The sequence below is a fragment of the Schistocerca gregaria genome, chromosome 9 (assembly GCF_023897955.1).
Source record: "Schistocerca gregaria isolate iqSchGreg1 chromosome 9, iqSchGreg1.2, whole genome shotgun sequence".
NCBI lineage: Eukaryota > Metazoa > Arthropoda > Insecta > Orthoptera > Acrididae > Schistocerca > Schistocerca gregaria.
This window is the reverse complement of record NC_064928.1, coordinates 219,714,714-219,727,729: the sequence shown is the minus strand read 5'-3', so window position 1 is coordinate 219,727,729 and position 13,016 is coordinate 219,714,714. Positions and strand designations below refer to the sequence as shown.

At 44.4% G+C, this 13,016-nt stretch overlaps 1 protein-coding gene across 1 annotated transcript in view; it reads right to left on the bottom strand.

Moving 5' to 3' along the window:
• Positions 1-2,051: 2,051 nt before the first annotated feature.
• Positions 2,052-13,016, bottom strand: part of LOC126291522 (transcription initiation factor TFIID subunit 4-like) — a 32,590-nt gene continuing 21,625 nt past the window's right edge. The window contains exon 4 of the mRNA XM_049985025.1: positions 2,052-2,258. Coding sequence (XP_049840982.1) covers positions 2,052-2,258 — 207 coding nt within the window. The remainder of the gene's footprint in view (positions 2,259-13,016) is intronic.

Below are 13,016 nucleotides of genomic sequence, written 5' to 3'. Positions count from 1 at the left end.
GGCTAAAATGTGTAGGGCAAGACAGAGGCACGAGTACATCCAGCAAATAATACGGAGTTGGGGTGCAAGCGATGAAGATGTTAGCGCAGGAGACGAATTCGAGGCGGGCCCCATGAAATGAGAACTATCGTGACATGTGAGTAACGCTTCGCATTCCTCTCTTTGGCAGCGAACGTAAGCCATAGGACGCGGAGTAAATTAAAATATACGTTAATAAACAGTTATTCTGTGGAATACAGTTCCCCACCTCGTTTAGAAACTAAACGCGAGAAAAAGCAGACGAAATTATTAGGCTGATTATACCAAGGATGGTCCCAAGCTGAAACTTGGAGAGCTTCTTCGCTAAATAAGAAAAATTACTTAAATATTCTATGAAAACAAAGGAAGGCTTTTTCTAAATCTGCTATGAAAGTTTACTTTACGTTTCTGCTGCCATTCTAACCTTTTTTTATCGCGACATCTGGCCACCCTCAGCCTTAATGAATCCCTTTAGATTTGTCTGGAACCGAGATAATTTAACAATGACGATGAGCGATATAAATATATAGCTTCGTATAATTTTAGACGCCCCATTTCAGAGGTGTGAAAATGACCTTGAGGGCTCTCATCTGAAATGGTTTTACATCTACATCTACATGATTACTCTGCAATTCACATTCAAGTGCTTGGCAGAGAGTTCATCGAACCACAGTCATACTATCTCTCTACCATTCACTCCCGAACAGCGCGCGGGAAAAACGGACACCTAAACCTTTCTGTTCGAGCTGTGATTTCTCTTATTTTACTTTCATGATCATTCCTACCTATGTGGTTGGGCTCAACAAAATATTTTCGCATTCGGAAGAGAAGGCTGGTGACTGAAGTTTCGTAAATAGATCTCGCCGCGACGAAAAACGTCTTTGCTTTAATGACTTCCATCCCAACTCGCGTATCATATCTGCCACACTCTCTCCCCTATTACGGGATAATACAAAACGAGCTGCCCTTCTTTGTACCCTTTCGATGTCCTCCGTCAATCCCACCTGGTTAAGGATCCCACACCGCGCAGCAATATTCTAACAGAGGACGAACGAGTGTAGTGTAAACTGTCTCTTTAGTGGACTTGTTGCGCCTTCTAAGTGTCCTGCCAATGAAACGCAACCTTTGGCTCGCCTGGCCCACAATATTATCTATGTGGTCTTTCCAACTGAAGTTGTAATTTTTACACCCAGGTACTTAGTTGAATTGACAGCCTTGAGAATTGTACTATTTATCGAGCAATCGAATTCCAACGGATTTCTTTTGGAACTCGTGTGGATCACCTCACACTTTTCGTTATTTAGCGTCAACTGCCACCTGCCACACCATACAGCAATCTTTTCTAAATCGCTTTGCAACTGATACTGGTCTTCGGATGACCTTCCTAGGGTTAACAACGAGAACTTCAGGAAAATCCGAAGACATTGGCTTGGGCACCTCGTTCATCTGGCATTAAATGAACAAATTCCCAAGTGGATCTACCGCGGCTCATTTCAGGTCTCTCCAGTAGAGCGTACGCCTCGTCTGTTAATTTTGGTCCCACTTCCTCCTCTGCTGCCACAACACAGTGCCGACAGCGCTCGACTGTCAACGAGTCTTCACGAGCACAGCGAGTACTCGCGTCGGACCACGTGGTCGCTAGTATGCGACTCTGCAGCGACGAGCTAATGACCGAGTCTCGAGGCTGAATGTCTAGGTAAAACAAGTGATGCGAAACGGGCTTCGTACGTGACTGTCACTTTCGCATAGCCGCTGTAAAGCCGATTACTATAGAAGTAAGTGTGTCACGGACGAGTGCTAAGGATGTGCTGAAAAAGAAAGAGGGAACCGAGGTCGTGCAGTGGTGCGAGAGCAGAGCCGTGGGGGCGGAGCGCGGCGGGTACTCACGGCTGAGGAGGCGGCGGCGGCGGCGGCGGCGGCGGCGGCGGCGGCGGCGGCGGCGGCGTCCGGCAAAGTTTCCCCAAGACTCGGCGGCCCGCGCGGGCCGTGGCCGGCGCGGCCGCGCCGCCGCATTCCGGCGGGGCCTGCGCGAACTACCTCCACCCCGCCTCGCGCGTGGGCGGCCGTGGGGCGGGGGCGGGGGCGGGGGCGGGCCCGGTATTGATCTCGCGCCGCGCCGCGCCGTGGCCTGGCCTTCCGCGCGCTCTGGGGGCGGCGGCGGCGGCGGGGGTGGAACAGTCAGCTGGCGGCTCGGCTCCTCCATCCACCCTCGTGGCCGCCGCCGGCACCCACCCTGCTAACTACTGGACCCGGAGCGGACCCCTGCGGAACACCCCTCGGGCCTTACTTACAGCTTAAACCTGCTGGCTGAATAACCACCGTTAATTGAAGAGTGCAGACTGAAATCATTGCAAATGCCATTTTCTCACAACACTCGTTTCCAGTGCTATTGTACATTCGGCACCCTGTTGTCTGTACCTATTCTTGATACAGGTGCCGAATCATGCGTTAGTACCGTGTGGTTGGAATTAAAGAGCAGCTACTCACGGAGAAGCAGTGAGAACTGAATTATCGTATAGCAGATATGCCAATGCGTTAACGCAGAACTGCTGTACAGGGTGATCTAAAAGTCAATATAAATTTGAAAACTGAATAAATCAAGGAATAATGAAAATAGACAGGTACAAATTGACACACGTGCTCGGAATGATATGGGGTTTTATTAGAACAAAAAAAAAAAAAATTACAAAAGTTCAAAAAATGTCCGACAGATGGAGCTTCATCTGATCAGAATACTAATAATTAGCATAACAAAGTAAGACAAAGCAAAGATGATGTCCTTTACAGGAAATGCTCAATATGTCCACCATCATTCCTCAACAATAGCTGTAGTCGAGGAATAATGTTGTGAACAGCACTGTAAAGCATGTCCGGAGTTATGGTGAGGCATTGGCGTCGGATGTTGTATTTCAGCATCCCTAGAGATGTCGGTCGATCACGATACACTTGCGACTTCAGGTAACCCCAAAGCCAATAATCGCACGGACTGAGGTCTGAAGACCTGGGAGGCCAAGCATGACGAAAGTGGTGGCTGAGCACCCGATCGTCACCAAACGACGCACGCAAGAGATCTTTCACGCGTCTAGCAATATGGTGCGGAGCGCCATCCTGCATAAAACCCCATGTCACTCTAAGCACGTGTGTCAATTTTTACCTCTATATCTACATTATTCCGTGATTTATTCAGTTTTCAAATTTATACTGACTTTTTGATCATCCGGTACACTGCAAAAATATTCGTACCAATTTTGGCCACCATGTGCAAATGTGGAGCTATACAACATCTCGTCGACGTCTCTGGTGCTCTTACTGAAAAAATTCTAGAATCGGTATTCAATAATAAAATCAACATTATTATCTTCTCACTTGTTTGTCATTTCCTGCCGAGGAGCCGTTTCTTAATCCATTACGTACGGGAACATTTCTATACCTCTGTCTTGGATTCACAGTGTCAGATTTGCACTTGCTAGCCAAACTTCGAATAAACTATTTTCAGTGTAAACCGGTACCACGTTAACGCATTAATCTACGAAGTTTAGGTGACATACGACAGTTACACCCACTCTGGACCACTGTGAGATGATGTACTTTAATTATATCCACACTCTTTGTGCCGAAGAGACCTACCGTAGTAAAACTATTCCACTTGGTGAGCAGGATGTACCAGCCAAGGCAAATACCGTCATCCTTCAAGAAGAACGTAGTCATACCAATTCCAAAAAAGGCAGGTGCTGACAGCGCGAATCCTACCGAACTATCAGTTTAATGAGTCAAGCTTGCAAAAAACTTCCTCGAATTATTTACAGGAGAATGAAAAATCTTTTAGAAACCGACCTTCGGAAAAATCATGTTGGAGTATGGTGAAATCTAGGAACACGAGAGGCAATACTGACCCTGCGAGTTATCTTAGAAGGTAAGTCAGAGAAGACTTATAACATTTGTAGATTTAGGGATCTAGGTGGTGTAGTGACTAGCACACTGGACTCGCGTTTTGGAGGATTATGGTTCAAATCCGCGTCCGGCGATTCAGATTTAGTTCTTCCATTATTTCCCTAAATCGCTTCAGCCAAATGCCGGGGTGGTTCCTTTGGAAGGGTGTGGCCGATTTCCCTCCCCATACTTCCCTAATCCGAGCTTGTGCTCCTTTTCTAATGACATCCTTGTCGACGGGGCGTTAATCTCGTCCTCCTCCATTTATACATTTAGAGAGAGCTTTTGACAGTGTTAACTGCGATACAGACTTCGAAATTCTGGAGTATCAAGTTATCTACAACCTGTACAGAAGCCAGACTGGAACGACATAATAGAGAATCGATTATTGACAAGGGTGTGAGACAGGGTTGTAAGTTACCTCCGATGTTTTTCCGTCTGTACGTTGAGCGAGGAGCAAAGGAAACCGAAGGGGAATTGTGTGAGGGAATAAAATTTGAGCATATCCGATAGCACTGTAATTCTCTCAGAGGCAGCGAACGACTTTTTTTTTGAAGAGCGCTTCAATAGAATGAACTTTGTCTGGAAATGTGACGAAGTACAACAAAGACAAAGTAAGGATAATGGACTGTAGCTGATTTAAATCAAATAATGCTAAGGAATTTAGATTACGAAATGAGACACTTAAAGTAGTAGATAAATTTTGCTATTTTGGCAAATGAAGTAGAGAGGGTGCAAAATGTAGACTGGCAATGACAAGAAGAGCGTTTCTGAGGAACAGGAATTTTTTTCGAGCCTATGTATCAATTTTTACCTTTCTACCTATATTATTTCGTGAAGTATTTTCGAATGTTACCGGCCTTTTGGGTCACCCTGTATGTGGACAGTTTACTCGAAAATGCAAAATAATTTTTGCTCATTAGATGATGCACCGTTATCTTTTCATGGCTTATAATAAACGTGTCGTCGTCCGAAGAGCGAGGTGGCAACGCAACGTTGGTATCTCATAGTGGCGTAGTCACAGGGCAGAGCGCAATGGTAGTGGTACAGGGTAACCTGTGCCACGAACCGTATGGTGGCTGGCGAAGTATGTAGGTATGTGTAGATGCCGGACATACGTAGAACAGTTCCTCGATTATCTATTTTCTGTCTGTCCACCACCCCCACAACCACTGCTCGTAAGATGCGGTTACCGCCTAGAAGCTGTGACTATGGGTGATAGGGCAAAATTTAAGTTCTCCCAAGAAAAAAAAAGAGTCGTATCCTTTTGTATTTTAAATTAACACACGTTGTTTGCGTCTTGAGAGATTCCGCTTTGTGTTTCGATAGTTCAGTGAGATTGCTGGAGATTATAAGGATGAGACGTTATCGTCGCTGACACAAGGCTTTGAGCAGATTTCCAAGTGTCTGAGGGGCACTGAACGACTTAATATGGCTTAACGACGAGAGCTTCGGTGCTGTTGCAGTTTTAGAAAGCATTTGTCCCTACCTGTACGGTACGGATATCTGGTGGGGCTGGTTTTCGCGAATGTCCGTCGTAGCTACAGTTCTCTCACAGCGGCTGGTGTCACAGTTTGAGACTGGGGCGTATGCTCTTAACCCGTGACAGGCGAGCACTTTAGGCTCGGCTCAAAAACAAAAACACGAGTGCTCTTAATCAATATTCATGCTTCGAAAGGACTACGCTTCATAGATAATGTTTTAAGTAATACAGATTATAATTTTGTTTCTGTGGTTCCACGTCCATCATTTACAATTATTGAGGTCGAAGGGATTAAGTAGTTATCATAAAACCCCAGAGAATGTAACTGGGTGAAAAAAAATTCACCTCCATTAACAGATGTAATACCATCTCTGTTTAACCGAAGAGACAATCATAATTATTTTCATCATTCCCATCATCATATTATCGTCATCATCATGATCATCGTGAGTCATAGTGGAAACATGCCTGCATCAAGGTCGCCTATAGACTTACAGTCTACGTGTTGCTCCTGCATATTTCTCCCTAACGTCACCAAAACGCTTCCACCTTCGTCTCGGTGTCTCATGCTGGTCTGTCTTGGAACCCAGCAAAGAACTTGTTCGATGCATCTAGGATCCGTTTGACTTGCTAAATGTCCAACCGATGTCTATGGTAATTTGTGCTGTTAGTACAATTTCCTCTCCAGTGTGTTTAGTGGGCCACTGGATTCTTCTCAAGCTCTGCGAGTAATCTCCATCATCCTTTTTTGGCACTTTTCGTGCAGAACGTCGGTTTTTCAATTATTACCGCATTGAAAGTCAATCTGTTGAAAGGGTCCTGTAGCCACCTTTCACTAGTCCCGTATCCCATTTTCACTAGCATTTCTTTTTCTTTTCCTTGTCTCTTTTTTTTCATAACTGATTGAATGAGTGTGGTTGTGTGTCATGTTGTTAGACGGTGGCGTAGTCTGCTGCAGAAAGTCTGCAATTGTACAGAACAGCCAACTCTCGTAGTGGGCAAGTAGGTAAGGAGGTTTGCGCTACTTGTGAGAAATCCACCTGCGTTAGGTTGGTGGCGGAAATGGAATCCTTGGGTTTTCTGGGCCACGCGGAGCGTGGTAGAGGCAGGAGAAGAAGAAGGGAGGCAGTCTGGCGTCGGTACAGGAAGCGTCCACAGCTGTCCTCCAAGCGAAGAAGGGTGAGTTAGGCAGACCGCGTGGCGCGTCGTTACTTGAAGAGAGGAGAGCTGTTAGCTTTTGGTCTCGCTTTTCAACTCTGAAGGATTGCTTTGCCTTGTCGCAGCAAGGAATGCAAGACTTTGGCAGATTTTTCTTTTAGTAAATTTCTATAGTAGACTTGGATCCGCCTGCAGAGCGCCACACAAAGGTGTCGATAAGAAGTGAGCACACGCTTCTGCATGAATGTCTGTTTGCCTTCAGCTGTGCCTGTATAAGCTTTTATTTTTGCAACTATTAATAGCTTTGCCTTCTCGTAAATTTTCCTTGCCTTATGTATCTTTCGTCCGTGGGGAGCCAACCACGTGGTTAAACATAAGAGTTTGTTGGGCTACCGTCATCACTAACTGTCCGATCTCATGTTTGTTTTAAAGAATGTTAACTGTTCATGATTGTGTGATGTGATATTGTTGCAACTCGGCCACGATACCTAGAAATTGCGTTTCCACAAACCACGTGGGCACTCGGGTGTACTTCGAAACGTGTACCGTTTCACGAGTTATTGCGATCAGTTATCTGGCAACAGCAGTTGTATGAATGATTCACACCAATGATTTTAGGTGTAGATTATAACGGTGAATGCATCGATGCTTTTCTTTAATGTTTTAGGAATTAATGTTATAAGGAATTGTGTACATGCCTCACATCCATATCTTAGGAATAAATGATTTTATCCGCCGGCCAGGGTGGCCGAGCTGTTCTAGGCGCTACAGTCTGGAACCGCGCGACCGCTCCGGTCGCAGGTTCGAATCCTGCCCCGGGCATGGATGTGTGTGATGTCCTTAGGTTAGTTAGGTTTAAGTAGTTCTAAGTTCTGGGTGACTGATGACCTCAGATGTTAAGTCCCATAGTGCTCAGAGCCATTTGAACCATTTGATTTTATCCACAATTTTCTCTTGTGTTCCGAGGTTACGTTTTTGCGCCCAAGCCACTCACCTCGTAGCTTTCCCGTTAGCACATCCAACACGTTTCCTTAGGCACAGGTCCAGTGCTTAGTTTCCCCTTTTATTTTAAAACAAATGCTTTAGATTAAGTCTTATTTTCAGGTGTGTTGCTGGGAGCTGATCTTATGCACAGTGTTCATGCATTTTATATTTTATTTTAAATGTTTGATTCTCATGAACAGTGCACGGGCAATACTCTTAATTACATCGCATCCTCTATGAGTGACATCACAACGTATGCACTTTTATGAGTTTTGGTCTGTGATCAAATTAATTTATTTTCCGACTCAGCCAAACCTTTGATTAGTTGTATGGTTAGAGTCGCTGACGACCCTAATCTTAACGTAATAACCCGTATAAACTGGTTAGTTACACTGTCACTACCATTAAAAATTGGCAATACACACTCCTCGTTTATACTCATCGGAAGCTTAGTTTCGATAACTGTATTCAGCATATCAGTACATCTGCAGACTATTTGTACACCTCTTTTTACTTCTGCTGCGGTCAAATAAATTATTTCAACTGACGTTAGTACCTGGTAGAGCAGTCTGCTTAGATTATTTGTAATTATGCTGTCGTTTACCGTCTAGCAAAGTCATCAGGTCATCAATGCGAATTAAAAAATGATTTAAGGAAGATATCTGTAACGAATAAAACTTATGCCCTTTACTTGAGTACGAAAAAGAATGCAAGTTTCGGTTACATGATAAATAACACAGTTTTAAAGGTAGCAGACTGAACTAAATGCGTGGTGACAACAGTTACGAACAACTTAAGTTGAAGGCGTCAGCCAGGAAATATTGTGTGGAAGGCGAACCAAAGACTGCGTTTTGTTTGCAGAACATCGGAAGCAACAAATATACTAAAGAGACTGCTACCACTACTATTGTACGTCCTCTGCCCGGGTATTGCTGCGCGGTATGGAATCCTTACCAGATAGAATTGATGGAGGACATGGAAAAAGTTCAAAAAGGGCAGATCGTTTTGTATTATTGCGGAAAAGGGGAGTGAGTGTCACGGATATGATGTGCGAGTTGGGGTGGCAATCATTGAAACAAAGGTGTTTCTCATTGCTTCTAGATGAATTCACACAATAATGTTTGTGACTTTGTTGACTCCTACCTGTAAAGGAAGAAATGACCACTCCATGTAAATATGTGGGTGTTCATTTTTTCCACTTGCTGTTACAGAGTCGATAGCCAAGGAAGTCGCCTGAAGGTGGTTCTGTGACCCTTCCGTCAAGCACTGGAGTAGCAGAGTAGTGACTTAGATGTAGGAGACCTTAGAATTAGTAAACAATTTTGCAAAATGTGTACGAGCAATTAATTTGACCACGATGCGCGTGTTACTGTAGCATATGGCTACCGTCACACAAGTACACACGCGCGCATACACGCATATAAAAGGATGGAGAGACAGAGAGAGAGAGAGAGAGAGAGAGAGAGAGATTATTTAGCGACGCAACTTGCAGCTTACGAGTATACACGGTTAAATGAAACAGCTCCGGCGCAGGCGGCTGCAATTTTCCAAATAGCCCCTAAACAACGGAAACTTCGCAGGCGCGCGCTCCGAGGATAAACAGCGAGCCGGGCGCGTCCTCCGGCGCAGGTGTTGCTCACTGGTTCCTGCACCTCCATAACGGACGGAAACAAATCGACTCGAAATGAAAAGTACCCTGCAGGGCGATCACCAATTAGTGTGCCCTCTTGTTCAGTCCTCGCTTTCTGATAGTCTCATCGTCGACGGAACGTTAAACCTATATCTTCATCTACTGTAGAACGGTAACTGGTAAAAGCCGACCTCTGGGAAGATCAGTTTCGATTCCGTAGAAATGTTGGAACACGTGAGGCAATACTGACCTTACGACTTATCTTAGAAGAAAGATTAAGGAAAGGCAAACCTACGTTTCTAGCATTTGCAGACTTAGAGACAGCTTTTGACAATGTTGACTGGAATACTCTCTTTCATATTCTAAAGGTGGCAGGGATAAAATACAGGAAGCGAAAGGCTATCTACAATTTGTACAGAAACCAGATGGCAGTCATAGGAGTCGAGGGGCATGAAAGGGAAGCAGTGGTGGGGAAGGGAGTGAGACGGGGCTGTAGCCTCTCCCAGATCTTAGTCAATCTGTGCATTGAGCAAGCAGTAAAGGAAACAAAAGAAAAATTCGGAGTAGGTATTAAAATCCATGGAGAAGGAATAAAAACTTTAAGGTTCGCCGATGACATTGTTATTCTGTCAGAGACAGCAAAGGACTTGAAGGGAATGGACAGTGTCTTGAAAGGAGGATATAAGATGAACATCAAGAAAAGCAAAACGAGGATAATGGAATGTAGTCGAATTAAGTTGAGTGATGCTGAGAGAATTAGATTGGGAAATGAGACACATAAAGTAGTAAAGGAGTTTTGCTATTTGGGGAGAAAAATAACTGATGATGGTCGAAGTAGAGAGGATATAAAATGTAGACTGTCAATGTCAAGGAAAGCGTTTCTGAAGAAGAGGAATTTGTTAACATCGAGTATAGATTTATGTGTCAGGAAGTCATTTCTGAAAGTATTTGTTTGGAGTGTAGCCATGTATGGAAGTGAAACGTGGACGATAAATAGTTTGGACAAGAAGAGAATAGAAGCTTTCGAAATGTGGTGCTACAGAAGAATGCTGAAGATTACATGGATAGATCACTTAACTAATGAGGTGGTATTGAATAGAATAGGTGAGAAGTGGAGTTTGTGGCACAACTTGACAAGAAGAAGCGACCGGTTGGTAGGGCATGTTCTGAGGCATCAAGGGATCACAAATTCAGCATTGGAGGACAGCGTGGAAGGTAAAAATCGTAGAGGGAGACCAAGAGATGAATACACTAAGCAGATTCAGAAGGAATGTAGGTTGTAGTAAGTACTGGGAGATGAAGAAGCTTGCACAGGATAGAGTGGCATGGAGAGCTGCATGAAACCAGTCTCAGGACTGAAGACCATAACAACAACAAAAACATCTACTGTCTTCAAGCCGTCTTGCAGAGTGTGACAGAGGGTACTTTGCGTAGGAGTGTCACTGCCCCTCCTTCTTCTAGTCGCGAAAGTCTCACGGGAAGAACGATTGCTGGTGAGCCTCCTCGTAGGCTCGAATGTCTCGAATTTTATATCCAGGCTCTCTTCGCGAGGTAAACCTGCGAGGAAGCAATGCATTCTTTGACTCTTCTAGGAACGTACGCTCTCGGAGCTTTAACAGTTAAGTACACTTTGATTCAGAACGCCTCTGTTGCAGTGTCTGCCTCTGTATTTGGCTGATCATCTCCGTGACGCTTTCGCTCTTATGAAATAAACTTGAAACGCAACGCGTTTGTCTTCTTTGGCTCTTCTCCACTTCCTCCATCAGTCCTGTCTGGTGCGGATCCCAGACTGACGAGCAGCATTGAAATATCGTCGAACGAGGTTTATGCAAGCTACTTACTTTTGTTGGTGATCTACGTTTCCTGACGATTCAAAAATGGTTCAAATGGCTCTGTGCACTATGGGACATAACTTCTAAGGTCATCAGTCCCGTAGAACGTAGAACTACTTAAACTAACTAACCTAAGGACATCACAAACATCCATGCCCGAGGCAGGATTCGAACCTGCGACCGTAGCAGTCGCGCGGTTCCAGACTGTAGCGCCTAGAACCACTCGACTACCACGGCCAGCCCTGACGATTCTTCCAGTGACTCTCCATATACCATCTACCTTTCCTCCGGCTAGTTTTTCGTGATCGTTCCATCGCTCCATTCGCTTATTCCAAGGTATTTCATAAATGGGACTTCTACCAGTGATTGTTCTACAATCGTCTAATCTTTCTGCCTATTTAAGCAAAAAACGTTACACTGAGAGTTCATTGTGAGTCCTTCCACCAAACATCGATCATCTGCAGATCTTCAAGAATTTCGGTAATATTTTCCAACGCTGACATTTCTCCGTATACAACAGTCCCCCGTGCATAGCCTCTTCTTACTTCCGACGTTATTCATTAGGTCATATTTATACACCCTAAGGCAAAAAGATAAGAGAGTGGCCTCTGATGCAGGAGAACATTCAGTGGCCGTCACTGGAATCAAAAAATTAAATTAATAACGTGGCGTAGCAGCATGACACCATATCACGTACAAGTTCAGTTGGTTTAAGAGGAAACACTTCGAATAGGAAGTTTATTAAGAAACACATAAAAAAAACGACGAAACACGAAGTAATTATCCGAATGGTACGAAAATCGTCATTTGTGATCTAAATGTACGGACAAAAAAATGATTACAACTGTAGAAAAATAGGATGATTTATTCGAGAGAAAGAGCCTTAAAAAAGTGCAAGTGAATAACGCTTTATTCCACCTCTGGCCCGAGGTAGGGTTGGAAAGGACTGACAAGGGGAAGGCCTCAGACACGGCCAACCGACTCGGCTCAGATTTGGCAGGTCGCTTGTGTACAGCCTAGAACGAAGGACTCTATTTTGGATCAACGCCCCCCCCCCCCCCCCTTAAAGGTTATGATGAGCAATCGACTCAAAATTGTCGGGATCGATAGATAACTGTAAACAGAGCATTTTCATCATCAGGTACTTTTCCTGAAATCGAGGAAAGAAACTTTTACAGCAGCCGCTTATGTACTCACATGGTAAAAGCTTTTCGCCGAGAGCGCCGATAGCGCAACGGCCAAGGTCACTGGCTGGGAGCGGAGAACCTGGGGTCGAATCTCGAGGAAACTGTACGGTTTTCATTTTTCAAAATTGTTGCTTATCGTATCAGAATTCGTAGGGATAGGAATAATAATAGTAATAATGTAAGCAAAATAATTTTCCCAAACGACGTGAGTTAATAAAGAATTAAAGTTTTAAGCCTAGCCACCTGAAATCAGCTCCGAGTACGAGTGCTGCGATTCCTCACGAGGGACCACAGGTAGCCAACCCTGCGACGCTTGTTTACAGCGAGGCACGGGACAGAATGCACGCGGGGAAAGTTATGCTGTCCCGGTTGCCTGTTCGTCATATCATAGTTGTGAACCTCGAAGAGTGAGGGTGTCCAGCACCAACCTTATAGAAGTCAATAGAAAAGAGTTGTTTCTCGTCACTTGGCTGACGTGAACCTCGAGGATACATGTAATGATTTATCATCGTTAATCCGCCGAATAAAATATGTTTTGTGAAAGAATACAGTGATCTTCCGTAAGTAACATAGGACTTGTACCGAATGTAGCTTCTGGTAATTAGCTTTTCTTTTCATGCCGTAGTAACTAGTTTTTGTTTGTTGTGTCATATCTTTCAGTTGCATAATCCGAATAATGGAGGAGGTACACGCTTCGACCAGCGCTGAATATATACACTCCTGGAAATTGAAATAAGAACACCGTGAATTCATTCTCCCAGGAAGGGGAAACTTCATTGACACATTCCTGGGGT